At 36.8% G+C, this 27,635-nt stretch overlaps 1 protein-coding gene across 1 annotated transcript in view; it reads left to right on the forward strand.

The window, feature by feature from the left end:
- Positions 1-5,215: 5,215 nt before the first annotated feature.
- The window catches only part of ntrk3b (neurotrophic tyrosine kinase, receptor, type 3b), a gene marked incomplete at both ends in the record, with an annotated part of 163,804 nt that continues 141,384 nt past the window's right edge, over positions 5,216-27,635 (forward strand). The window contains one exon of the mRNA XM_079400952.1: positions 5,216-5,463. Coding sequence (XP_079257078.1) covers positions 5,216-5,463 — 248 coding nt within the window. The remainder of the gene's footprint in view (positions 5,464-27,635) is intronic.

Here is a 27,635-nt window from a genome sequence, read left to right on the forward strand (position 1 = left end):
TGAATTTTAATTTAACAAAATATAAATTATTATATAAATATTTAAAAATAATTTAAAAACAATGTTTTTATGTGTTCAATACAGCTGAGAAATTCAAAACATTTTGAGACGAAGGGGTAGTAGTACAGATGTAACGTGTAGCTATTTTTCATGTTATGTTAATTTTATACTAATAACTCATCTTACATTATCTCTCTGAAGAATATAGAATTCATGTCTTTTAAATAATTTATGGTACATCGATTTGAATCTAATTTGTGTAAAATGCCACATACCAAAGAATACTTAAAAAACACATTGTCTGCTTGTTCAATCAACATTCAAATTACAGTTCAACTAACATCAAATCAATAAATGTCTCCATTATTAAAAGGGAAAGTCTTTGTTAGCTTTATGCCATGCATCCAAATCCATTACATGTTTATAAAGGAACATATAGCTGCCTTTTTACCCGAGGCTTAAAATCTGGAGCCATTACGGATGGAGAAGATCCGAAAGATTGATTAGATAACCACTCAGTCCAGAGAGGATGGCAGTTTAAAATGACAGCCAGTCCTCAAACAGGTTATTAGGAGGATAATGTGTAAGCCGTAAGACTGCCACATTAAATACAGAGGAACTAATATATGGCAGCATTTATGTTCACAGAAAGACAAAGGCTGTATATGTGTCTTACGATCTGCTTGGGTCTGACAGGTAATTATAAACTAAAAGGCAGGAGGGGAATTATCTCTCTTTGAAGATGCTATCGTGGAGTTTAATCACCCGTACTATAAAATGTTGTAGGATTTGTTTGTTAAAGAAGAATTCAAATTTTTAATGGTATAAAAGGTTGGCCAAATAGCTGTACTGTACACATGTAGCAAAACACAACATTCATTTCTCATTTACACTCTAGCACACCATATTACTTTTCTGAGGGCTTTCTTTGAACAGGAATCTAATAAGCATCACTAAAATATTTACACAAATGAAGGCACTCACTGCTCTTGGCATCCAGTTAGGGGGGATGTTGTCCTGAAACAACTGTAAACAAACTGTAATTAAATGTCCTAAATTGGACTGAATTCTGGGCTGAAATGTGCTGTTAAGTCATTGCTGTATGGTTCATTAGATAAGCATAGCACTTATAAGCATGACACCTAAATGTGGGCTAGTTTTGGCTGTTAACACCTCAAGCTCCTAATTACATTTTTTTCCGTTTATTTGTTTGTGAGGTCATTCACAGGACATCTTAAATGTTATCATCATAAAACACCCTCCTCTGGTATGTTTATTATATCAACAAATTTAATGATGAGATTATATTTTTCCTTATTTGCATTGCCATTTATCAAAAATGAGTTTTATGAGCCAAAGACTTTTAATAAGCGTTGCTTATAATACCTGGCCATCAAAAGCACGCTTTTTAAAGCAGCCTTGCAAACATAAACAAACCACGACGATTCTGTTGACGGCGTTTAAGTGTATGAAAAAAAATCTGTTCAGATTGTAAAAGTCATGTAATGTATTCCAGCCTTTAGTTAAATTTGTCTTTGGACGTTCAGAAATAGCAGACACGAAATGTGTGATGGGTAGGCTACCATGGTGTCAACCATCGCAATTTCGAGAGTTAGGGATTTATGTTCTGTTCACACACAAAACGGTAATTTAGGGGGTTCACTCCCATATTTAAATACAGTTGTCACTCATGAAACTTTACAGTGTGTACCTGGCCTGTAAGTGGTGGGATGCTATGATATGCTGACAGACTTTAATGCTGAAGTGAAAGTGAGCCCTGCCCTTTTTTCAGTAGTTTGACAGCTCCTCATAATTACCCTGGGCACTCTGTCGCCTCAGGTGTGGCTCAAAAAAAACCTGAAGTACTTACACTCCTATTTATTTCTCATCAGCAATGATGCTGTACATGACATTTGAACCTCTGGCCTTGTAAAGGTGATCACAATATTGCATTAACCACTATGAACCACAATAATTACTTTCAGCTTATTTATTATTATTATTATTATTATTATTACTATTAAATCCTAAATATAGTCAGTTTAAATTACACTGTAACCTTGCATGAAACATTTTCACCCCTTTTGAATTATGATCTGGAATTGTGCTTGAATGGATCAAAATAATGTCAGTTGATTGTTGTCAGGCCATAATAACAAAGGCATCTTTATTATTAAGCTATACCATGTGAGAAAATTATATTAAATCTGATTAAAATACAGAATGCACAAAAATCATATGTATTCCAGTGAATGTCACAAAGACAATGTCACATCTCAACTCAAAATTAAAAGGAAAAAAAAAATGCTTGCGTAAAGAAAATAAGATTTATTGATTTAAGATTTATTGATTGGATTATTGATCGATTGCATGGCATTGCAACATTATTTCTATGGCATTGAAGCACATTTCCCCCCAAATTCTTGTTACTGCAGTGATTTTTTATCCTTTTTTTTTTTTTGTCAGTGGTTTTTCTCATTAGTTTCTCATTACTGTAATATGGTAACTTTTAATGTATTACAGAAAAAGTACTGAAATGCAATTATTTAATGAAAAATAAATGAAAGAATCAAGTTATATTTATTTATTTATAGTATAATGAGAACTGGGGCAACATATGTTTAATTGACATAAAATTGTTTTTTATGATACAGATTTTTCATATTTATTTTTAGTATTGTTTATTTGATTGTATTTAGTACTCATAAGTATTTATGCATTGTGATATAATATAATATAATATAATATAATATAATATAATATAATATAATATAATATAATATAATCCCCAAATCAACAATAAATCGAGTGCTGGTCGCCGCTGCAGAAGCCTGTTTTTCAGAACACAAAAACGTCTTTGTGTAGAGTGTACTTCAATTGCTTGTGAGGCTTATTTTTGTACCTGGATGTTTTTGAATTGATTGCTCTGAATTACTTCTTGGAAGGCAGTAATGATGTAATGATCAGTGTGAGAAGGTGGTTTTGCCTGTCCTTTTCCTGGGATTTTAACAATAAAAAGCAGGCCATAACCAGGGATTCTTCCTGCTGAACAGGTGATGAGCTTTAGTCAAGCTGTGGTTTTCAGACCAGCATCAGGGGTGTGGATGGATTCGGTGGTGTTAAAAACAAGCCATCAAGGCTTGTGGCACGTTTCAGCATATTATCAAACATTGAGTATATCGATGATGCTAAGGCCGTTTTGCTGGTGCCAATTTTATGTCGTGCTTCTGCATTCATTTATGATCAGAGCGAGCAAGTACTGTCTTGTTATGTCTTTTAAAAATTATTTAAAATACATAAATTCTATATTCTTCAGAGAGATAATGTAAGATGAGTTATTAGTATAAAATTAACATAACATGAAAAATAGCTACACTTTACTTAAACAGACAGTTCACCCAAAAATGAAAATTCTGCCATCATTTACTCGCTCTCAAATTCTTCCAAACCAGTATGTATGATCACAAAAGAAGATATTCTGAAGAATGTTAGTAACCAAACAGTTGCTGATCCCCATTGACTTCCTATAGTATTTTTCCATACTGTGGAATTCAATGGGGACCAGCAACTGGAAAACAAAAGAAGAAGAAGAAGAAGAAAAAAATCAATACAAAACAAATTCAGATTCTAGGATGTCAAGATGCTGTAACTTGAAATGCAAGACAGTACTGACCACACCATTCAGTGAATGACCTCTCAGCTGTGAAAGCAAATTTTAGTGGGTCAAGTACTGCAATACTCGGAGGGCAACCCAGAATACATTTCCATAATTATTTATATGAAAATGTGCAGCGAAGGGTATTTTTACACTTGTTGTATTTCACTGATGTCATCGTGAATTTAAAAAAATGAGCCTCTTTGGGGTTTAAAATTTATTAAAATTTATTATGCATTTTCCTTATCGACTTGTTTGTGTTGCTTGCTGTGTGTTTACATATAGTCTGGATAAACGAGGAAAAAACAAATAATGTTACAATTATCCCTGTTCTCCTCTCCTTGCTCATAGAAAACAATTAGCATTCATCTGGCATACATTGACACATGCTTAATAGGATGTGTTGAACATTATGTATTAAACAAATGCATTTTAATGAATTATTTTGATGTACCCTATGACTTCATTATAAATAATGAGCTTGCAGGCTGCATGGAATTTCAAGATATCACTATACAAATAATAGCAACTAGAATCTATTACAGTGACTTTTGTTGAAGTAACTCAATGAAATCAGATTGATACAGTCACATGTGAATAAAGACTTTTAATTTGTATGGAAGCACAGAACATTTTTAGGTTAAAGGACAACAATTTGGACAATAATTCAGACTCTTAATCTATAAAAATAATCAAAAAATATCTTCACAGTAATGCACTGCAATGAAAGCCTGGTATTGTTATTATTAATATGATTATTATTTTAAATACTATTTATTTCCATATGTGTAAAAATAATAATAATGATTTTATGAAAAACACCCTTTTCCTGAGAACACACTTGAATTTGCAGTGTGCATTTATGAATTTATGAGTTTTTAATTTGCAGTTTGGATCTCGTTTGAATATATGTCAGAGTTTTATGAATTATGATGGAATTTACATTTTACTTTGAAGGTGTCTGAAACCTTATATAGCCTATCTTATGGCAACTTCCTCATGTGACAACTAGCTCCGATATTTCCTATTTGACAAATCAATTCCCAGTACAGTATGCATACTAAAACCATGACACAAAGTCAAGGACAGAAATCGACGGCAAATCACTAATGAAACTGGAATAAACGACAGTCATTTTATAGCTACAACTATCTTTTTTTTTTTCTAATTCTGCGCAGTGGTCTTACATACAAGCCTCTGTTGGTCGGGAGTCTGATTCTTCCTCCTCCTCCTCTTGCAGGTGTCAGTCTTAATTCTGCCCATTAGGTGGGACTTTATACTCGTCATCCGCAGCATCGCCGCTTTCAGCAGTACTTTCCTCCGGCTTGGACACTGAGAGCATCTCTATGATGGACTGTGGAACGGAAAGTCGAGGCGAGCTGTGTCTTTTGCACTTGTTCTTTTGATAAGGCGACCAGATCAACCTCTTATGATGTTCCCAGGCGCGCGCACTCTTATGTAGCCGACGCGTTTAGACATTTTAACACTCATATCTTCATCAGCGATCTTCATCATCACCATCCTCATCAGCCCTGTCGAGTCGTTTTGGACCCAAAAGTCATGGATGTATGGTTCTGTTCAGCGGTTCCAGTGTTCACCTGGAGGCTTATCTTTCTTTCAAGCATCTTCCAGGGTTATTGGAGCTCCATGCTCGATTGTCCACTAACATGCAACTGTTCGCCCATTGAGATCTATTGCAATAAGTCAGACAGTGGAAATTTATTTCCTTTACTTGCTCTACAAGATCCGGCGAGCAATGGCAGTAACAATAATGACATTGAAGAGCTCTTCAGGAACATCACGTCCATGTAAGTGGGCTTCTGTGCGTCCCTCTCTTACTGCGCAAAATGTTGATATATATAAATATATATTTCGCCGCGACTTCCTATAGTCAAACTTGGGTTCTATATCAAATATGCAACGTTATATCAACTTTTATGTTGCATTATATGCATTTCAAAACTAATTCGATGATTTAGAGATTTGGAATCTCAGTATAGACACCAAAAAATGATTTGCGTTTCAGCATATTATCAAACATTGAGTATATCGATGATGCTAAGGCCGTTTTGCTGGTGCCAATTTTATGTCCTGCTTCTGCATTCATTTATGATCAGAGCGAGCAAGAACCTGTTTGCGTTCTCATTGATTTAATCAGTGCAACCAAGTCTGTTGTTTTTTTCATGTTATTGAGTGAAACCTCCTTAAGGAAATGCTCATTTTGAAATCACTGCAAGCTTAGGCATTGGAATTAGTAGTTTATTGTCATTAATATTTAGGTCAAAACATAAATCCCGTTTTCGTGACATTTATATTATAGAAGTGATTGCAGGGATAATGTTACGCAGGTAATGAATGATTTGAAGAGAGCAGCTGTGCACCAACAGGTTACAGAGATTTCTTTCATTCAGCACTCTGGACAGCTCCTAAAAACCGAGGGATTAAATTTACAGTCTTGATCTGTTATAAAACTTACATATTCATATAAAATATGAGAGTGATCTATCTGTTTTTCTTGCTGTCACTCTATGTTTCCATCTGTCTGTTTGTCCATTTCATGGCTGGCTGTATACAATGGTATGACAGTGTTTTTTTTTAGTGAACACATGATTTATTTAGTTGCTGGCTCAGAAAATGGAGGGGATCTGTGTAAGTTTCAGCTTTTCAGGCAAAGTGTCTGTTCTTCGTGTGTGAAATTCGGTATCAGAGCTGGATTGTCTTCCTCACTGAAGATTTTTGAACCAAAATCTTTTAATTTTGAGTTCAGTTAAGTTTTATCAAGTTACCGAATGTGTCTTTGAACCAAAATCTCCTAATTTTATTACTGACTTTGAGTTTAGACTTTGAGACTGAATGGATTTATTTAGTATAATTCACATTTGTAATGCATCTATTGCAAAGCTTCTCTAGATTTAGGTTACCTAATGCATCTTTGATTTTAGTCTGGATTTAGGTTTTGTCTGTATTTAGTATTATAATATTACATATATAGTGCAACTGAAGCAAGCATGCATATGAAATGCATTTAAGTTTTATTTCATAAGAGAACAAGTTTTTGCAATGGCATTATGACTTACTACAAGCACATCATCAAGTTTGTATGAGGCCGGTTTTGTGTTAAGTAGGTCAGGACTGCCATTTGAGAATTAAGAAGAACATAAGGGTTTGGCTCTTTACTGGGAAGAAGCATAACTATAATGGCACTGACCCTGTCTCTTCCCTGCAGCCCCTGATATCCATGCAGTGCTGGATCCAAGTTGTCCTTTAAAGGAAATTTGTGCTAAAATTTGTTTGTCTCTCTTGTAATTGCTATAATAGGGATTTTTGTTGGGGAAGCTGATTGTAGATCAGTGTAAGCGAGCTACTCTGAGCCATCTGCGGGGGCCCCTCTTTTACTGAGGAATATAAATGAAGCACCTTCCAAGGCAACAATCAAAAGACGCATTGATAACCTGTGGGAGCAAAGGAGGTTCAAAAAGGAAGTGCTTGAAATCTGGAAATGAGGTTCGGGTTGAGCCGTTCGAGCTTTTGAAGTTTGTTTCTGTTGTGAAGGACCAGACTGGGTTGGATCCATTTGCAGCTTTTATTAAGAATGGTCAAACAGGCGGAGTCAAATACCAGCAAACAGAGCAATAGAGGCAAGGCAGAGACAGAGTCGAGAGTCAGACAGAGAGTCGAGGCAGGCAGCAAGAATCAGAGTCCAATAAGCAATCCGGGTCGGGGCAGGTAGCGAACAATCAGCAAGGTAAACAGTCCAAGGTTGAGAGGTACAAAACAAAACACGGGTAATAACGCTCAGTAGTGACAGCCAGGGCAAATCAAGACTTCGCAATGAGGTGCTGTGTGTGAATAGCTTATATGTGTGTGTGTTAATGAGGTGCAGGTGTGGAGTGTAATCAGTCCCAGGTATGAGGCATGATGGGAATTGTAGTCTGAGGTGGCGTGCAACAGTTAGTGTAGTGCAAGAGTTCATGTGGTGAGCGAGTGACCTCTGGTGGTGAGTAATGGAAGTTCATGGCCAGGATTCATGACAGTTTCTAAAGTGATTGCATTTTAATTAGCTTATGATGAATCATGGAAACAAACAATAGTCGTGTTCGACATACTGTACTGCACAGAGAGAAACTGCTAGAGAAGAGAAGGTAGCCAGAGGCTGGATAGTAGTTGTCTTCTGTATTTCATATATAAATAAAAACTTAAATCAATTCGCTAAATGGTGGAATTTCCAAAGAAATTCATAGTGTATTGAATAATAGTGATTTAATGACAATTATACAGGGGAATCTCAATAGACTTGTCAAAAACAGGTCTGGCTCATATTTCAAATCAGATCAAAAATCAAGAAGTTTATTAAATAAGTTTATTTGTATTTATTTATAAAAAATAAATGAATAAAATTATCATAATAATAAAATACATACAAATAAAGAAATAAATCTAATTCTCATTATTGTAATGAGAATCACAGCTGAGAATAACAAAAAACCCTCAAAAGTAAAACATCCACACACATTATGGTAATGAGAATTTTGAGGGAAATGTGCTTAATTCCCATGCACTTAATGTCACAATGCAAAATAAACAATCTTATTGGTTCGAAAAACAGGCTTAATTTGCTTTATGCAAAATGTGATTTTCCCTTTTCCTTTAATATTACATTGAAATGTAACTGTGCGAGATTTGCATGTACCAATTTTCTCTTGAACACTAAAATGGTCATGGCTCCTTGTTTAAAAAGTGATAATACACGTACAACAACATGCACTATTCCATCCATTCATATTAAATGAATGAAAATGAATGAATAAGATCCACTGCCATCATTTGTCTTGATTATTGTGCTAGATTGTGAGGTTTGAGCTAATTTCTCTATCCTAGACTGGTCTCTGAACATAGACGCTCACTAAATGGGTGATGGGAAAAAGTTTAGGAGAAGAGGCCAATGCCTTGGCGCTCTATAGAAACTGAGGATTTGCTTTTGAACAGAGCTTATAGAGCTCTTTAAAGTTTGCTATTTTTTAATCAGCAATTGTATCCCACAATGTAATGTAATAAAGAGTTGATTTACAATGCTGCTACATTAATTGGAAATGTGCCCCTGTCAAGCTCTGTCTGTGTGTTAATGGTGAGGTTTTTAGGTCAAAACGAACACTATTCTTTATAATTAGAGAGCCTTCCGATAGCTAAAGTTCATCTCTGAAGGAGCTGCAGTGCTTAATGCAGCATAATGCATACTTATGCTGTATGATATGGATATAGAGAGCAGATAGAAACCAGCCCCAGAGCTTCTTTTCAATTTGAGCCAGTTTAAACTGACATAACATTTTATTTGATCCAGCGCAAATTCGTGAGGCAAAACATGCCATAATTTTACTTGTCATTAGTTTTGAAAATGGCAATATGTTTACTTTAAAACCCTCCCTGTAATGAAAATCAAGTTTTTAATATTGTTTAATATCTAGTGGGGTTTTTTTAATGCTTAAAGACAAACTATGTGCAAATTCTTTAGGCAACACCATTTTTCCTTAAAACTGCAGTGCACCAAAGACAGTCTCAGAATTGTGATTTGAAACAGCTCCCGTTTCCTATTGTCACAAACATGTGACCAATTCCACCTACTTGCAATTTGGGGCTTTTCATATCATTAGCAAAGTGCTTCTACCTAAGGATGTCGATTTTTCAAAGAAACGGGACATGGTTTGTGAACATTAGCAACACATATACTGTTTGTCATAGTTTGTCAAGCTAAAGGCTAATGATAACAATACCATTACGTTTCTTCCTGTATAATTCACTCTTCCTTTTACTCGCTGAAATCAGTTTCTGGTTCAAACATATTTGGATGAATTAATCCAATATTGGCATTTGCTATTGTGTAGCATTTACTATTTCAGTTGAATGACTGAAATTGGATCTGGTAGTCCAAGTTAGGGACTAATTGAAATATTCATGACCCCTTGTATACTAAATGCGGTAATATTCAAGGCATTTTAATGACAAAACATTAAAATATGTCAATTTGATAATCAAATATGATAAAATAAATGACTGCAGGGGGACTTTAAAATTAATTAGACATAAAATGAATTGTTCTGAACACAAATGTTTAATTATATTTTCTCTAAAGAAACAGTTTAAATAATTTCCATCATAGATTCCCTTCTATGTCCTGTTTTGTCCCACGTCTCAAGAATCAGTGCAAGATGAGGGTAGAGAGTAATTTTTTTTTACATTTTTAAAATTAAATGAGCAAAATATCTCATTAAAAAGATCCCATCATGAAAAAATAATATGGTAGCTGTAGAAAATAAAATGGGAGGCACACATCTCACATTAGTGATTTCTACTGTTGGTGTCTGTTTCTCAAGGCGGTAAAAAACAAATCTACATACAGTATAGTTTAATGGCAGCAGCAGCAGTATGACAGCAGCACGACACCCCAATGACACTCTTTTGAAGTGAAGTGACATACTGCCAAGTATGGTGACCCATACTCGGAATTCGTGCTCTGCATTTAACCCATCCAATGTGCGCACACACAGCAGTGAACACACACACACACCGTGAACACACACCCGGAGCAGTGGGCAGCCATTTATGCTATGGCGCCCGGGGAGCAGTTGGGGGTTCGGTCCCTTGCTCAAGGGAACCTCAGTCGTGGTATTGAGGGTGGAGAGAGCGCTGGACATTCACTCCCCCCACCTACAATCCCTGCCGGCCCGAGACTCGAACCCGCAACCTTTGGATTACAAGTCCAACTCTCTAACCATTAGGCCATGACTTCCCTTGTCGCTGCTGCACAGACTTCGCATGCCACCACAAGACTCGACCTGAAGACGGCATTATTCCGCCATGAAATATTGAACACTTTGAATGCATGAACAAAATTCCTTTGATCCTCCTTTTCTAGGTCACATAAAATCCTACATGCCACAAATTCCTTACCAACACAACTATTTTTAGAGCCAATTTAATTCACATTTTCTCTCTTTAAAAGCCTAATTTGTGCACACAATGCTAGTAATGATTGCATTTTAAGCTAATAGGGTAAAAACCTATGTTGCGAAGTTTTGGATGCGGTCCACAAGACACTATATTACAAAATGCATCACAGTCCTACCTGCTGCTTAACATGCTTGAATAGATTCCAGCTGCCGTTTGACAGAACCTCAGACATATAGGTTCATATAATATCATGAAATGAAATCTGTCAGACATTTATGCGTGCCTTCTTTCCTTCAAGAATAGAAGCTGAATAGATATGGAGATTGAAATTGAAATATGCCAGGAAGATTTTAAATGGAAAATGTCCTATCCTATTAAAAGTATGTACGGTTCTTGTCATGTGTGAGATTCTCCAAGGGCTTGAAATATGTGAGAAATAGATGTATGAATGTGTCTCAGAATCCGATTTGACATATATTACATGAAAAGACTGCTGTCACTGTCTTTGATTTTTTATTAAACGTCTCCGTTATTATAATCCAGCTTTAGCCACCGTACTTACATTACTTGTCTCTGTTATGTGTCTGTATACATACTGAATGTGTTTTAAACCCTGTTCACTTCACCTTTAAAGCAGCATCCTAAATATAACAGACACTTGTAAGTGAGTAATTTGAAACACTTTACAAAACCAGTAACTTTTACAAATAGCTCTCCTCACACAAAGTACACAGGAGACTGAAAATAAATAGAATATATTGTAATTCTCTCTCTCTCTCTCTCTCTCTCTCTCTCTCTCTCTCTCTCTCTCTATATATATATATATATATTAATGTTTGTGGTTGTGGTTGTGGGTGTGTAAATTGCAATATTTTGCATTGCATTCATTGGGAAGGACTCAAGTGACGTGGCCTCAGAAGTTAAAAATAAAGCATCTTGGGAGGCATTATAATTATCTATCAACCTGTTGGAACAGACTTTGTGTCAGTAGCATGTCTAGGTAGGCAGCTCACTAGATTTACAGAGTCATTATGGATCTTTATATGGAATTTCACAGTTTTTTCTGTTTTGATGATGGATTTCAAAATGTTTTATATTTTATTTTCATTTGCAACCAATTATAGAACTTCCCTGGTTGGCTACATGCTTGGTACAGTTTTTTCATCATTATTTTACAGTTGACAATGGGACCATTAATGTTAAAAACCTTTGAAATTAGTCATTTAGTTGTTGATTACAGAAGCTTTGCATGTGTTTCCCCTCGATTCAGCTCAAAAGGATCAGTGTAAGCAGGCATAATGAAAAGGATCAGATCTTACAGAAAGCTGTTTTTATGTGTCCCACAGGGACCACAATGGAAACGCAACACTTCCAAGCCACTATTTCGCAGTTGGGCTCCATGATTTCTCACAATGCAGATCTGTCCTTACTTTATTTGAATCAGAATGTAGTTAGTTAGCACTTGTTGTATGCGTGGGGAACTAGAGGAAGTTAGTGTACACTTGTGTGTGAACACACACTATGCTTGCTGTCCCAGCCGGTGGGCTGCAAATTATGATCAACAGCATGTATGTACCCAGACCCCAGATGGGACGTGCTTTAAACACACTTTATTTTCACACCCGAAAGTTTCCCAGATTTGCATGCTGTATGGCGATTTGGGCTTCTTGCCAGTACAAAAGAGAACAGTGATCCAGTATTTTATTTAAAAGCTTCTAATACAACAATGGGCTGCTAGAATGCTCATCTGGGGATATGCCATGTATTGCTCAACTCAAGACAAGACATATTGAGTACACAAAAGAAAGAGCTACATGATATAGTACTAGAAGGCTTGTTGACAGGCGTACCTACTCCACCCTGCTGCTGATGTTTTGCACCATGGAATCAAGCAAGCCATCGACAGCAGTATTTTATTTTTTATTTGGTGGCCAGTGAAAATTTAAGGGTGACGCCCATTCAATAAAGACTGCAGCATCAGTGCTCAGTTCAAAGCTTCAGTGGTAAATTTAAAATATTTACATGTAATCTGTCAATGAGTCATTATGAAACACGAAATTATTTTAAAATGGTAGATTAGTCTCTACACTTAAAAATAAAGGTGCTTAAAAGGTTCTTCACAGCGATGCCATAGAAGAACCATTCAGTTAAAGGTTCTTTAAAGAACCATCTCTTTCTTAGCTTTTTATAATCTGAATAACCTTCTTTCGCCACAAAGAACATTTTGTGAAACACAAAGGTTCTTCAGATGTTAAAGGTTCTTTATGGAACCATCTAGACAAAAAAAAGTTTCTTCTAATCTATGGCATTGTGAAGCACCTTTAGTTTTAAGAGAATATTGTTTGTTATCGCTAAAGGCCATTTTTTTCTATTTCTGATAAACCAACAATGAAGCTGAAGCTGTTTTTGAACTAATTGTTTGAATGAATGATTCAATGACTCACTCATAAAGAAACTCGCTTGGTTTGTTTAGAAGCAATGGTGTTGATATCTGACTAATCAGATTAATTTATCATACTTTAAATATCCAAAAACGACATTTTCATTCACTTTTCATTAATAAACATTAATAAACAGAAATGTACTAAGAAATTGTTCTACATGATTTGTCTGCTCTCATTAAATACATTTCTAATGAGAGAGAATTTGTAAATGCAGTGAAGTGATGCTAGTGGTGCAGTAGGTCACGTGACAGTGACAACATGATGAATGTAGTAGGCCTGCGTCCAGATACACTCATACAATATAGAATTTTATTTTTTTTGTCAACTGTTTATTAAGTTTTATTTTGTGGAACAGTAGTAAAACAAAACAGCTGTAGAAATTTAAAACCCAATCCCCAACCCATCCCACCCCTTGGTAGACTAAATAATAATAATAATAAAAAATAATAAACACATTAATTAATATTAATAGATAAACAAATAACAATAAAATACTTTTTACAAAGATTTTAGAAAAGAAGACAACATTAAAAGCAGAATGCCATGAATTTACAGTTTTCACGTTAGATCCATGAATACGAGAAGTAGAGAGTTCCATCGAGATAATGTCCAACAAATACACAGTCCAGGTTCGTCTGTCCATTGTGTGAGGAGGATTCCAATGGTTGACAAGCTATTTTTTTGCTGCTGTGAGAGCAGCTAACAGCAAAGATCTTTGTTGGATGGACAAGGTGAAGTCCCAAAATTCATTCATGAAAAAATGGCGCGGAGTCAAAAAAAGGTGAGAGAGAGGGGCACTCCCCCAAAAAAGAAAAAACGTGCCTAAAACAGAGATTACACTTAGGAGAAGACGACAGAGTCATATAAAAACGTTTCATTGGAGTCAAGTAAACCCTATGCAGCAATTTCCAATTAATCATTTGGTGATTAGGGTTTTTAAACAATTACAAACATACCCCATATCTGATCGGAAAATAAAACATGCAAATCCTCATGACTGAAGCAGAGGAGGCAGATTCCTCAGAAGGAAGGATTAGTTTGTGCAAAGGGTGAACAGGCAGTTGAGAGTTCCAAGTCACCCCATATGCCTGTGAATGCGCAAATACATAAAGGAGGTGCCTGGCTGATTATATTGAGTTTTAAGATTCTGGAAGGATTTTAAACCACTATCATCATAGATATCTCCCAGAGTGTTTACTTTATTATGAGTCCATTGCGGACAATGAAATGGAGTACTGCCTGACAAAAGGTTATTATTGTGGAAAATAGGCGAATGCCTATGCCATTTTGTAACTAGTTGTAAACGTCTTTCAACATCCCTCCATTTGAAGAGGAGATGGGTTACAATGGGACCAAACCGAGATTTACACTGCCTAAGCGGAACTCGCGAAAAAACAAGATGCTTAAATTTATATGGATAAACAATAGATTCTTCAATTGCTCTCCAAGACACAGAAGCGTCAGGATCAAACCAAACTGCTAAAGGGTGGAGGGAAAAGGCTTGAGCATACAGTCTAAAATTAGGGAAAGAAAGACCTCATGTAATCTACATCGTTGTAAGGTAGTCAGTTTAATACGAGGGCGTTTCCCATCCCATATATACTGTGAAACACATGCATCTAGTTTATTCCAGTAGCCAACCGGTGGAGCGAGAGGCATCATGTAAGAAAAGAAATGAATACGTGGGAGAACATTCATTTTAATCACCGATATATGGGCCTGAAAAGAAGTAGGAAGACGAGACCAATTTTCCAAATCTGAGGATACTTTGGCTAGAATACCATTATAGTTTTTTGAGATGATTTCCTGCAGGGAAGGAGAAACATCTATCCTCAAGTGCTTAAAGTTTTGAACCAATGGAATAGATATAGAAAGGGACATGGAATCAATTTTAGAATTGAGGGGAAGTAAACATGACTTACTCCAATTAATTTTAAACCCAGAGAGAGATCCAAAATGGTCAAAAAAAATTAAACACATGAGGAATAGAATGTGACAGCTTCTCCAAAAACAAAATATCATCAGCAAACAAAGAAATATGATGATGAGTATTCCGAATATGTATGGGAGAAATAGTTTCAGATTGTCAGACTGCTTGAGCTAAGGGTTCCAAGGATAGGGCAAATAACAGAGGAGAAAGCGGGCAACCCTGACGAGTACCTCAATGTATAAAGAATGGGTTAGAGCGAACAGCACCTGTGAGAACAGTGGCTGCTGGATTGGCATACAGAACTTTTATCATATTTATGAAACTCGATCCCAGACCCAGATGCTGTAAAACCTCCCATAAATAGTTCCATTCTAGCTGGTCGTAAGATTTAATCGCATCTAGAGATAATACTGTGCAAGGGGAGGACAAACTATTCTTTGAATTAATAATATGATATAACCTGCGTAAGTTATCCGAAGCTGAGCGAGATTGAATGAATCCTGTTTGGTCATGATGAACTAGCCTATTCATAAATTTCTTTAGACGACGAGATGGTACTTTAGCATATAACTTAACATCAGTCCCTATCAAAGAAAGTGGCCCGTAACTGGAACAGGAAGTCTGATCTTTATCTTTTTTTAACAAGAGAGAAATAACAGCTATATTAATAGATGGGTGAAATGAGCCTTGAGTAACTGAAAAATGTATCATATCTAACACGAGGGGGCCTAAATCCGACCAAAAAGTAGTATACAATTCGATTGGAATGCCATCTATGCCTGCTGACTCCAGCTCCTGAAGAGAGATCGGTTCAGCCTGGTATTCCAAATCCGAATCTGACAGCCTAGGTAAATCAAGGTTGACAGAAAAGATGCAAAAGAGTCAGGATCACCATCAGCAGAAGTAGTATAGAGTTTAGAGTAAAAAGAGTGAAAGGCGATATTAATGTCTTTTGGGTCTGTCATAATGAGCCCAGATTGGGATTTCACTGTTGAAATGTTAGCAAACTTTTCACTGTTGCGTAATCTTAGGGCTAAAAGGTGGCTTGGTCTAATCCCTTGAAAATAATAATTCAGCCTGGATCTTTGGATCAGGAATTCTGGCCTGGATCTCAGAAATGAATTGAGTTTGGACCTAACCGCCATGATTTTACTGAGTGTATTGTCTGAGAAACAACGCTGTCAGATTCTGGAGCTGTGATTCCAGTTCAACTATCTTTTTGTGTCGGTTTTTCTGAAGGAAAGAGGCATATGAAATTGAGTTATTCCTTATAAATCCTTTAACTGCATTCCAAAGTGTTCGAGGATCATCCACTGAACCTTGGTTAGTTTCAATAAATTAAAATGTATTAAACTAACACAATATCAATCTTTCTTCTTCGCAAAAAATCCAGAAAACCTGTACGTTTGTGAGGGCCCTTTAGGCCATTAATATTACAACTCAGAATATTAAGGTCGGTCATAGGTATCAAGCAGAATTACTGCATAATAAGACAAAATACAAGTTTGAAATTAAAACCAGTTGAGACTACCATTAAACCATCCCCCACCTTCCCCATTACCATTCAAAAAAACGAACACATTCCCATGAGCTATGGCAGATCAAACCAAGAACAAACATTGATCTGCCAGCACCCCTTAATAAGGTCTGTGGCATCAACAAAAACCTGCATATTACTGTAGCACCAACATTTGGCCCGAGGTAGTATTTCTATTTAAACAAAAAAAAAATGGATGCCAGCGTCTCTCATGTCCTTCCTAATTGGTGCAAATGCACTTCTTCTTTTTGGGTGACCGGAGAAAAATCTGGAAAGAAAGACAGCGTTGCTCTGTCAGAAGTTTTCACCAGGGCATGAAATCTGGCGGCCCGCAAAATGAGCTCCCTGTCCGTGTACTGCAGTAGTTTAAAGATGAAAACCCGTGGTTTAGCGTGATCCGAGGAGAGCCTTGTATACACGCGATGCGCTCGCTCCACTTCAATCACTTTGGCTGCCAGAGACGGGAGCCACGTCGGAACCTTCAGGGAACCCAACCAGATTGTTGCACCTATTGCGATCCTGTAAGTCCACAACCTGTTGCTCGAGCGCGGCAACACGTCTATCGTGATCTGCGACGACTTTGTTTTGTTCTCTTATCTCCCCTGTAAGAAGATCCAGTTTAGAGCATAGCGACTGAATAACTGACATGTGAGAAGCGAACTCGTTCCGCATCGATTCTTAGAATGTCCTCAAAGTGTGTAACAGTGTTCGCCATCTTGTCCATCATATCGCTTGAGTTCGGTGACTTGGATTTCTTCTTAATCGGAGAAGCCGACCGAGACAACTCCTGATGTTTACAGCTGCATGCCATCAGGTAAAGCACCACCAATGAATAAAACTTAAAACAAAACGAAAATAAAATCAGCAAAAAGAGGCCAAACGTACAGAGCTCTACTCAAGTGCAACTAGGTTCATGAGCACGTCACGTGACTCCATTTAGAACATACTTTTTAAATGGTTGCAAAATAATTACAAAAGAAGTAACTATTCAGATGCAATTTCATTTGATTTGCCTCTGAATGAATATTTACTGAACAGCTCAAAGAGTCACTTGTCGCCACCTACTGGTTTATGAATGTAAACTGCGGAAGGAATCACTAAAAAGTTCACCACTGATGCAGATACTGAAACTCTGTTGTAATTTATTTTTTTCATTTAGAACTAATGTTTAGTAACAGATACACACTTTTACAATTAGCATTTACAGTTAAAACTATCCTCCGGTTTCACAGACAAGGCTAAAGCCTAGTCCTAGACTAAAATGTAAGTCTGAGCTATTTCAACTGAAAGAAACGTGCACTGACTGATCTTAAAATATAATAGTGGCTTTGTTTTGTCTCAAGATGTACACCAGTAGATGTTTTTTAAGGCACATTTATAAAAATAACTTAAATGTCCTAATTGAACTATGGCCTAATCCTGGCTTAAGCCAAGCCCTGTCTATGAAACCGGGCCTATGTGTTTTGTAATAAGAAAAATATAAGTTGTCAGTTTTAAAGCCATACTCTAATTACTACAAAAATAATAATAAGAAGAAATAAGTACATAAAAAATGTATCTTCTCTCATGCTTGTACTCATTTATGCTAAATTAGCTGGACACATTTTTACAATTAAAGTTTTGTATTTGTACATTACAAATTCCAGGCTGTTGGGTCCCTAGGAAGTTCTTTGCGTCCTTTGTTGAAGTTTGGATCTGGTGAAACATGAAGCAATATTAGTAATGTAATTCAGTGCAATAAGGCAATGCTCATTATGCATATTACACCCCAGCACATACACACACACACACACACACACACACAGAGTCTTAATCTCCCCCTTACAAATACTCAACATAATAGACTAAATATGCCAAGAAAACTTATAAAACTCATTTACCCCTAAACAATAATTATTTCAGCCCAGTTTGTGACTCTAATCTTGTTTCCTAGTGAGGGCACCACAGCAGACAGTCTCTCCTGTCAGTTCAAAGACAGTGGAAACAGGCTCTGCCTCTTTGTTTCTGTCTCTTCTATGCTGTGCTCACTGTGTCACACTCTGTGCTTCCCAATGACTTCCTGTCCTGTCAGCCTCTTCCTCACCTTGCCTTCCTCTGCCTCAAAGTAAGCTACAGACTTCTTGTATACAGCTGTATACAGTACAGGTACACTAATGTTCAAAAGGTTTGGTGTCAGTAAGATTTTTTTTAACAGAAATTAATTCTTTAATTCAGACAGGATGCATTAAATGGATCGAGATAACCATTGTTTTCTTTAAAGTATTAAGAAACACAAACATTTTCAACATTTATAATAGTAAGAAATGCTTCTTGCATAGCAAATCATCATTAGAATGACTTCTGAAGGATGATGTGACACTGAAGACTGGAATATGTGACAAAATATGTGACCCTGGACCACAAAACCAGTCTTAAGTAGCACGGTATATCTGTAGCAATAGCCAACAATACATTGTATGGGTTAAAATGATTGATTTTTCTTTTTTGCCAAAAATCATTAGGATATTAAGTAAAGATCATGTTCCAAGATATTTTGTAAATTTCTTACCATAAATATATCAAAACTTAATTTTTGATTAGTTTTTGCTAAGAAATTAATTTGGACAACTTTAAAGGGGATTTTCTCAATATTTAGATTTTTTTGCACCTTCAGATTCCAGATTTTCAAATAGATGTACAGGTCCTTTTCAAAAAATTAGCATATTGTGATAAAGTTCATTATTTTCTGTAATGTACTGATAAACATTAGACTTTCATATATTTTAGATTCATTACAACACAACTGAAGTAGTTCAAGCCTTTTATTGTTTTAATATTGATGATTTTGGCATACAGCTCATGAAAACCCAAAATTCCTATCTCAAAAAATTAGCATATTTCATCCGACCAATAAAAGAAAAGTGTTTTTAATACAAAAAAAAGTCAACCTTCAAATAATTATGTTCATTTATGCACTCAATACTTGGTCGGGAATCCTTTTGCAGAAATGACTGCTTCAATGCGGCGTGGCATGGAGGCAATCAGCCTGTGGCACTGCTGAGGTGTTATGGAGGCCCAGGATGCTTCGATAGCGGCCTTAAGCTCATCCAGAGTGTTGGGTCTTGCGTCTCTCAACTTTCTCTTCACAATATCCCACAGATTCTCTATGGGGTTCAGGTCAGGAGAGTTGGCAGGCCAAATGAGCACAGTAATACCATGGTCAGTAAACCATTTACCAGTGGTTTTGGCACTGTGAGCAGGTGCCAGGTCGTGCTGAAAAATGAAATCTTCATCTCCATAAAGCTTTTCAGCAGATGGAAGCATGAAGTGCTCCAAAATCTCCTGATAGCTAGCTGCATTGACCCTGCCCTTGATAAAACACAGTGGACCAACACCAGCATCACTGACTGTGGGTACTTGACACTGGACTTCAGGCATTTTGGCATTTCCCTCTCCCCAGTCTTCCTCCAGACTCTGGCACCTTGATTTCCGAATGACATGCAAAATTTGCTTTCATCCGAAAAAAGTACTTTGGACCACTGAGCAACAGTCCAGTGCTGCTTCTCTGTAGCCCAGGTCAGGCGCTTCTGCCGCTGTTTCTGGTTCAAAAGTGGCTTGACCTGGGGAATGCGGCACCTGTAGCCCATTTCCTGCACACGCCTGTACACGGTGGCTCTGGATGTTTCTACTCCAGACTCAGTCCACTGCTTCCGCAGGTCCCCCAAGGTCTGGAATCGGTCCTTCTCCACAATCTTCCTCAGGGTCCGGTCACCTCTTCTCGTTGTGCTGCGTTTTCTGCCACACTTTTTCCTTCCCACAGACTTCCCACTGAGGTGCCTTGATACAGCACTCTGGGAACAGCCTATTCGTTCAGAAATTTCTTTCTGTGTCTTACCCTCTTGCTTGAGGGTGTCAATGATGGCCTTCTGGACAGCAGTCAGGTCGGCAGTCTTACCCATGATTGCGGTTTTGAGTAATGAACCAGGCTGGGAGTTTTTAAAAACCTCAGGAATCTTTTGCAGGTGTTTAGAGTTAATTAGTTGATTCAGATGATTAGGTTAATAGCTCGTTTAGAGAACCTTTTCATGATATGCTAATTTTTTTAGATTTTCATGAGCTGTATGCCAAAATCATCAATATTAAAACAATAAAAGGCTTGAACTACTTCAGTTGTGTTGTAATGAATCTAAAATATATGAAAGTCTAATGTTTATCAGTACATTACAGAAAATAATGAACTTTATCACAATATGCTAATTTTTTGAAAAGGACCTGTATATCGACCTAATACTGTCCTATCCTAACAAACCATAAACCAATGGAAAGCTTATTTATTCAGCTTTTAGATGATGTATAAATCTCAATTTCTGAAAATTTACCCTTATGGCTGGTTTTGTGGCCCAGGGTCACATATATAGAATTCAGCTTTGCCATCACAGAAATCAATTGCATTTAAAAATATTAAATACAAAACAATATAATAACTTTTTGCAGTAATACTGATTTTAATGTATTTTTTGATAAAAAAAATGCAGCCTTGGTGAGCAGACTTATTTGTCTAAACATTAAGTCTCACCATCAACATAAACATTAAGTCTTGAACGGTAGTGTATTATATATATGCTGTTAACAACATCCAAAAACATAATGGCAGGTGTTTTACATATATAATGTGAAAAATCTTCATTTGAACTCCTCAGCCAGACATGCTGAAGAGTCGATGACCATCACTGTATTTTCTTGATATATTCCTCTCACCAGAGAGCAAAATTTGGGCCTGTTTTTCCATGATAAGTGTGGGAAATCAGAATCACCTGCTATTCTGTGTTAAGGAAGTCATCTCATGCAGGTTTTCCAAACAAGTGCTCGCTGCAGCCTTTGGAATGGCAAGTGACATTGGCATTGGGGGCGTCCATGCTGCTATTGCTGCTATTGCTGCTCTGCCTAATGGTCTTCTCATGGGACCTAATTATGCTCATTTTCATTTTGGCTGAAGCTCAGGTGTGGATGGAGGGTAGAGATGTGCAGAATGTAGATACAGCTCAGAAGGGGTTTTGTTGTGCCTATATTTAGACTGCCAGTTCTGGCCATGGACCATGAAGCTGCGATGTTAATCTGAGGCACACTGATACACAGCCTAAATGCATGTCTGCCTAGACATGGTTAGTTTGGGGAAGTAAAGTCTTGCATTAGCTTCGATAATATGCCAGCAGAATCAGAAATACTTAATATGGAGGAAATCTCCACTGAGCTTTTTTCAAAAGCTGTATAACCTTGTTTTTTATTCCATGGAAAACAAAATGAAAAAGTATTTTTAACAGTGAGTAAAGAGTAAACAGAATTCTATTTTTGGGTGAATTACCTGTTTAAAGGAATAGTAAAAACAAAAATTAAAATCGCTGAAAATGTACTTACCCTTAGCCATCCAAGATGTAGACGAGTTTGTTCCTTCATCAGAACAGATTTGGAGAAATTATCATTACATCACTTGCTCACCAATGGATCCTCAAGTAAATGGGTGCTTTCAGAATGAGAGTCCAAACGCCTGATAAATAATTCCACACAACTCTAGTCTGTCAATTAATGTCTTGTAAAGTGAAAAATTGTGTTTGTGAAAAATAAATTCATCATTAATACATCTTCAACTTTAAACTAGTGTTTCAGTCTAAAATACGAGTCCTCAATCCACAGTTTTGCTTTCTCCAGAAGAAACGTTGTCATAGCTGAATGAGGTGAGAGATATGCACAGATCAAACATATTCTGGCCAGAAGTGATGGATTAAGTTAAAATGCCTTAATTATAGGTTTTTCTTACAAATAGACATTAATTGATTTACTTGAGTTGTGTGGATTACTTCTGGATTATTGTGATGTTTTTATCAACTCTCATTCTGACGGCACCCATTCACTGCAGATGATCCATTGGTGAACATGTGATGTAATGCTACATTTCTCCAAATCTGTTCTGATGAAGAAACAAACTCATCTATATCTTGAATGGTCCGAGGGAGAGTACATTTTCAGAAAATGTTCACTTTCTGGTAAACTATTCCTTTAATGATGGAGCTTTTATCATGAAGTCAGGGGTCAGCCAGATCTTATTTATGATCTCATTTATGTTTTCTTTAAAATTGACCATGTCCTTTAAGATTTTTTCAGGTGTAAAAATCTGTTCTAAATAAATTACATACATTTTTCTGATATGAAGATGTCAAGAATGTTGAAAGGCATTGCTGATAGGTGTAGTGAATAGGGAGACATTTGCACGTTTTGAAAGGTCACTGCTATATGGCGACAATGTAATTGCCCTGTGTATGTACTAGAGGTGAGACATTATCATGATTTTACCTCTATTGAACACCTTTTCCTGAGGAAGTCAGACCAATTGATCAGAAAGCTCAATATTTCAATACTTTTAGAAGTCTAAAGTGAGCAAAGCGGTCAATACACATTTCACTCATTTCCAGTTTTCGATTCTCAACAGCAGTATCTCATTTAGTCCTCGCTGTCTCACAATGTATCTGCTTAACCAGTGTTGGGGAAGCTCATTTCAAAAAGTGTATCAAATCATAATTTTAAGTATTTAAACTATAGGCTTGTTAGGTCCTAAAGTTATGTTTTATAGCTAAAATATACTCACCAAAGCTACAATTTAATCAAAGTCATATTTTTATTTCATCTCAATTTACTTGAACACGTATATGTATACTACATGGAACAAAACACCCTCATTTATGTTAGTAAGCCTACATAATATAAGGAGTTAAGTCATTTCAGTGAGCCATCTTTGTGAAGCTGTTCATTTAACTGTCCAAATGAACCGATTCACTAGAATGAAAGCTCCATATCAGAGAACACTTGAGTGTTTACTTTGTTCATTTTCTTCAGTTTGACGCATTGTGGCCCATTTGTGCACCTGTTACAAACATCAGGCGTTTATCCCACCAGTCACAGAGATGTGTATAGAAAAATAATTGGTGTAAACTTTTATATATCCTTTGCCATTCCAACTATAAATATGATATATTTTTATATTTATGTTTATGCAAGTGGTGGTTCATCTTGTCACCAGTACCCAGCAGGACAACCATAAAGGGTTATGCACTTTTTGTTTTACCCCGCTACATCTCTGCGGTGCCTCTGTTGCATCTCTTTTCTGTGAAAGCTCAAAAAGTTTCCTTATGCAATTTCATTTTGCATGTAAAAAAAAACTTTTTTAACATTAACTGCAAGTGTTCAGTTTTATTGATGTTTTGACATTGCACTGTTTGCACTGTTGTTTTTACTTTTTTAAAAGTTAATTTTGTAATGTTCTATTATTTATTTCTAGAAAGCAGTATTTTCCCCCCATGATAACAATACATTGGGGGGTGGGGTGTGGGGGGGGGGGGGGGGGGAATTCACATACAGAATTAATCTGCGGAAGGAACTTTGCTTTGTTGACCATCCTGAGCGCCAGACAGTAGCAAACACCTAGTAAGTATCCAAAACACCCTGGAAGCATGCTGACAACCAGTCTGAGAGCCTTAGGAAGCACATAGCATGGCCTGGCAACCCTCTATAAAACCCTAGCACTTGGATGGACAAACCCCACTCACAACAGAGTGAGTGGTAAGAGTAAGTGGAACTGCTTGTAATTACAGATGTTCTTCATTTAGAAAAAATATCCTGCATACTATCCTGCATACTCTAACTGCCATGTAGTAAATGCTAACAAACGTCAGAAGTACTGTCTCACATAAAGCCACATATATTTCCAGCGTTTAAAATGCAAATCAGCATCCAGGCACCTACGAATGATGCATAGCTTGCTAGCGATGAAGGTGAGGCATGTTGTATTTATACACTGGAAATGTAAATCCTGGATTGAAACCTGAAATCAGCAACAGAAGGAGGTCAGCTCTAATTTCATGTTGTACACCTGTCCCTGTGTAATTACATTTATTCAGATGTTAGGTGGGTGTAGAAGGAACGCCAGTGAAGAATCGGTGAAGAGTAAACAGTATGTTTACCAACTCTAGCAGTCATCTTGAAATGTATTGTACGTTTCTACAGATATGGTTGCTTGCTGTTATAGTTTTTGAAATCATTTCATTGGTTGAATTCATAATTGTGCTTGCCAGCGTTCATTATTCTTGGAATGGAAGTGCAAGATAATGGAAAGAGTTGGTTTCCGTCTTTTTATGGTTCTTTGCTCAAAGCCTGACTCTGAGATGAAAAGGAAAGTGTCGATCAATGCCTGAAGAGCACACCTGAGACAGTCTGTTTTATTAAATGTTCTTCCATTAAGCTCTATGTAGTTGTGCTGTAGATCATTTAAACAAAGCCATTAATCATGCCCAAGCATGTGTTTTGGGAACAATGGAGAGACTAGAGAGAAAATTATGGAGAAAACAGCCATGAACTTGCACACAGCCTGAGAGAGGCTTTTCATCAGATGCTGAAATGAAATGTGCTCAGAGCATTTGACTGATATTTAAATGATTTACATGGTTTAGGATGTGCAGCTGTATAAACAGGGTTGCTCCAATGCATGTGGATCACAACAAAACCATCTGGACTCAGTTATAGATTTTTGTGCATCCTGCAAGCGATATCTGATTATTGAAAAATAAATAAATAAATAAATTTGCATCCATCAAGTGATGTCCGATTAGCATATTATATCACTTAACTAAAAGGTATAATTTTTTAAGTATTAAAAACTTGGGGACTGATATATATATATATATATATATATATATATATATATATATATATATATATATATATATATATATATATATATATATATATAAATTAGATTAGATTAATGTCAAACACATAGACTTTGTCCATTAATTACCACAATTCTGGATCGCCACAGGATGACCAATGTAAAATCTGGGTCCTCTGGTTTCTGATCCTCGACTGGTTTTAGGCATGGTTCAGTGGTGGGCTGAAGCCGATCCTCAGTTAAAGTTCTTTGGGGAAATTATTGACCTGAAGACGCTGTATAAAACCAATGGGCAGTAAAGGAGCAAGGCCTCTGCTGTATTACATTAATTGCAGTGCGACTCATTTGTAAAGTGTCACTCTCTCCATTGCTGTAAACAGAAACATTAAATCTACCTGATGTACTGTGCTGGACTGTGCTTCTTGGGGCTGGTGGCATTGTTAGGTGTGTGTGGATCTAGAAGCGTGTTTGCTTCTTTGTGTGGTTGTGTTCTGTCAGCGGCACATCTGTGATTTCTCCTGCTTGAAACACTTCTCTCCAGATTGTGTTTGTTTTAGCTGGCAGATAAGAAGCCTGTGGAATAGGAAATAAAGGCAGTGCCGCCGCATGCCCTGGCAATAGCTGAATTTAAATGCAAGCATGTTTTCAAGCAGATTCTGACACTGATAATGGTGTTTCAGTGACACAGTATTGGAGAGCAGGGATAAGTGTCATAATTTAAAATATTTTCACTTGGATATTTGGATTTATTCAGAAAGGATTTAGCATCAATGTGATTGAACCCAATTGACACCCCTTGACATTTTTACCACAATTTTGTTTAGCATTTAAATGTCTTTTTTAAAATTCTGTATATTTTTAAGTGTTCATATCTACTGATGTTTTTACATTAAGGGTGACAAAGAAAAAACCCAGAATTTTTTAATCTCATGTACACATGTTTTTCTTGCATGGTTGGGAATTTATAATGTGCTCATTTATGTTTATCAGCATATATTGTGCATGTATTATTGCTAATATTTAGGGTAAGTTGTTTGAACAAACCTCTACCATAAGTTTTAAACTTTTGCACATTATTCATTCTGCACCGTTAGTGCTAGTGAATGATACGTCAAATGGTGTGGCTTGTTCAGGAGAGGTGTTACTTTTCCAAGAAATCGGACTGCAATTTCTCCTGGTGGACAATAAATGGGAGAGAAAAAAATCCTACAGACTGTCACTAAAGGAGGAACTTTTTCTTTTCACTTGGATTTATTCAGAACATGTATAGCCTAAAGCACTGAAAATTTACTTCCAACTATTTTTCTAAAAGTTTATCTGTCGTTACTCAATTAAATCATTCACCATTGAAATAAAATACTCAAAGGACCGAGTTATATTTATAAAACAAATGTTGTCTAAATGTAAAGGAAATTTAGAAATCTCTATAATGTGAATGAATATATTTATGTGGGAAGTCGTGGCCTAATGGTTAGAGAGTCAGACTCGTAATCGAAAGGTTGCGAGTTCGAGTCCCCGGCCGGCAGGGATTGTAGGTGGGGGGAGTGAATGTCCAGCGCTCTCTCCACCCTCAATACCACGACTGAGGTGCCCTTGAGCAAGGCACCGAACCCCCAACTGCTCCCCGGGCGCTGCAGCATAAAATGGCTGCCCACTGCTCCGGGTGTGTGTTCACGGTGTGTGTGTGTTCACTGCTCTGTGTGTGTGCACTATGGATGGGTTAAATGCAGAGCACAAATTCCGAGTATGGGTCACCATACTTGGCTGAATTGGCTGAACTGAGCTGTCACTTCACTTTATAATATACACTACTTTACGAAAGCTTGAAAGAAGTCTCTTATGCTCAAGGCTGCATTTATTTGATAAAAATACAGTAAAAACAGAAATATTGTGAAATATTATTACAATTAAAAATAACAATTTTCTATTTGAATGTATTTTAAAATGAAATTTATTCCTGTGATGCAAATCCGAATTTTCAGCATCTTCAGCATCTTACTCCAGTCTTCAGTGTAACATGATCCTTCAGAAATCATTCTAACATGCTGATTGGCAGCTCAAGAAACATTTATTTAATTATCAATGTTGAAAATGGAATCAGAATCAGAATCAGAATCAGAATGAGCTTTATTCGCCAAGTATGTTTAGACATACAAGGAATTTGTTGTAGAGTGAGGAAGAAATACAGCATGACATGAGGAAAGCGGGGAGAAAAAAAATAATTCACAGACTATGCTCCTTTGGGAGTACAGTGTGAGAACAGGAAAAACACCCCAGCAACAAAAAGCACATAGTCAATCAACAACATAGCCACACGACTGCAACAGGGGAGGTAATCCAGTTCCGGCAAGCAGCCATTCTCGGCGCCGGTCGGACCCTCTTGTCAGGTTGGTGGTACAAAGCGGCGAAGGCGAGGGGAGGTGAATGCA

The sequence above is a fragment of the Barbus barbus genome (genome assembly GCF_936440315.1).
Source record: "Barbus barbus genome assembly, chromosome: 1".
Classification (NCBI taxonomy): domain Eukaryota; kingdom Metazoa; phylum Chordata; class Actinopteri; order Cypriniformes; family Cyprinidae; genus Barbus; species Barbus barbus.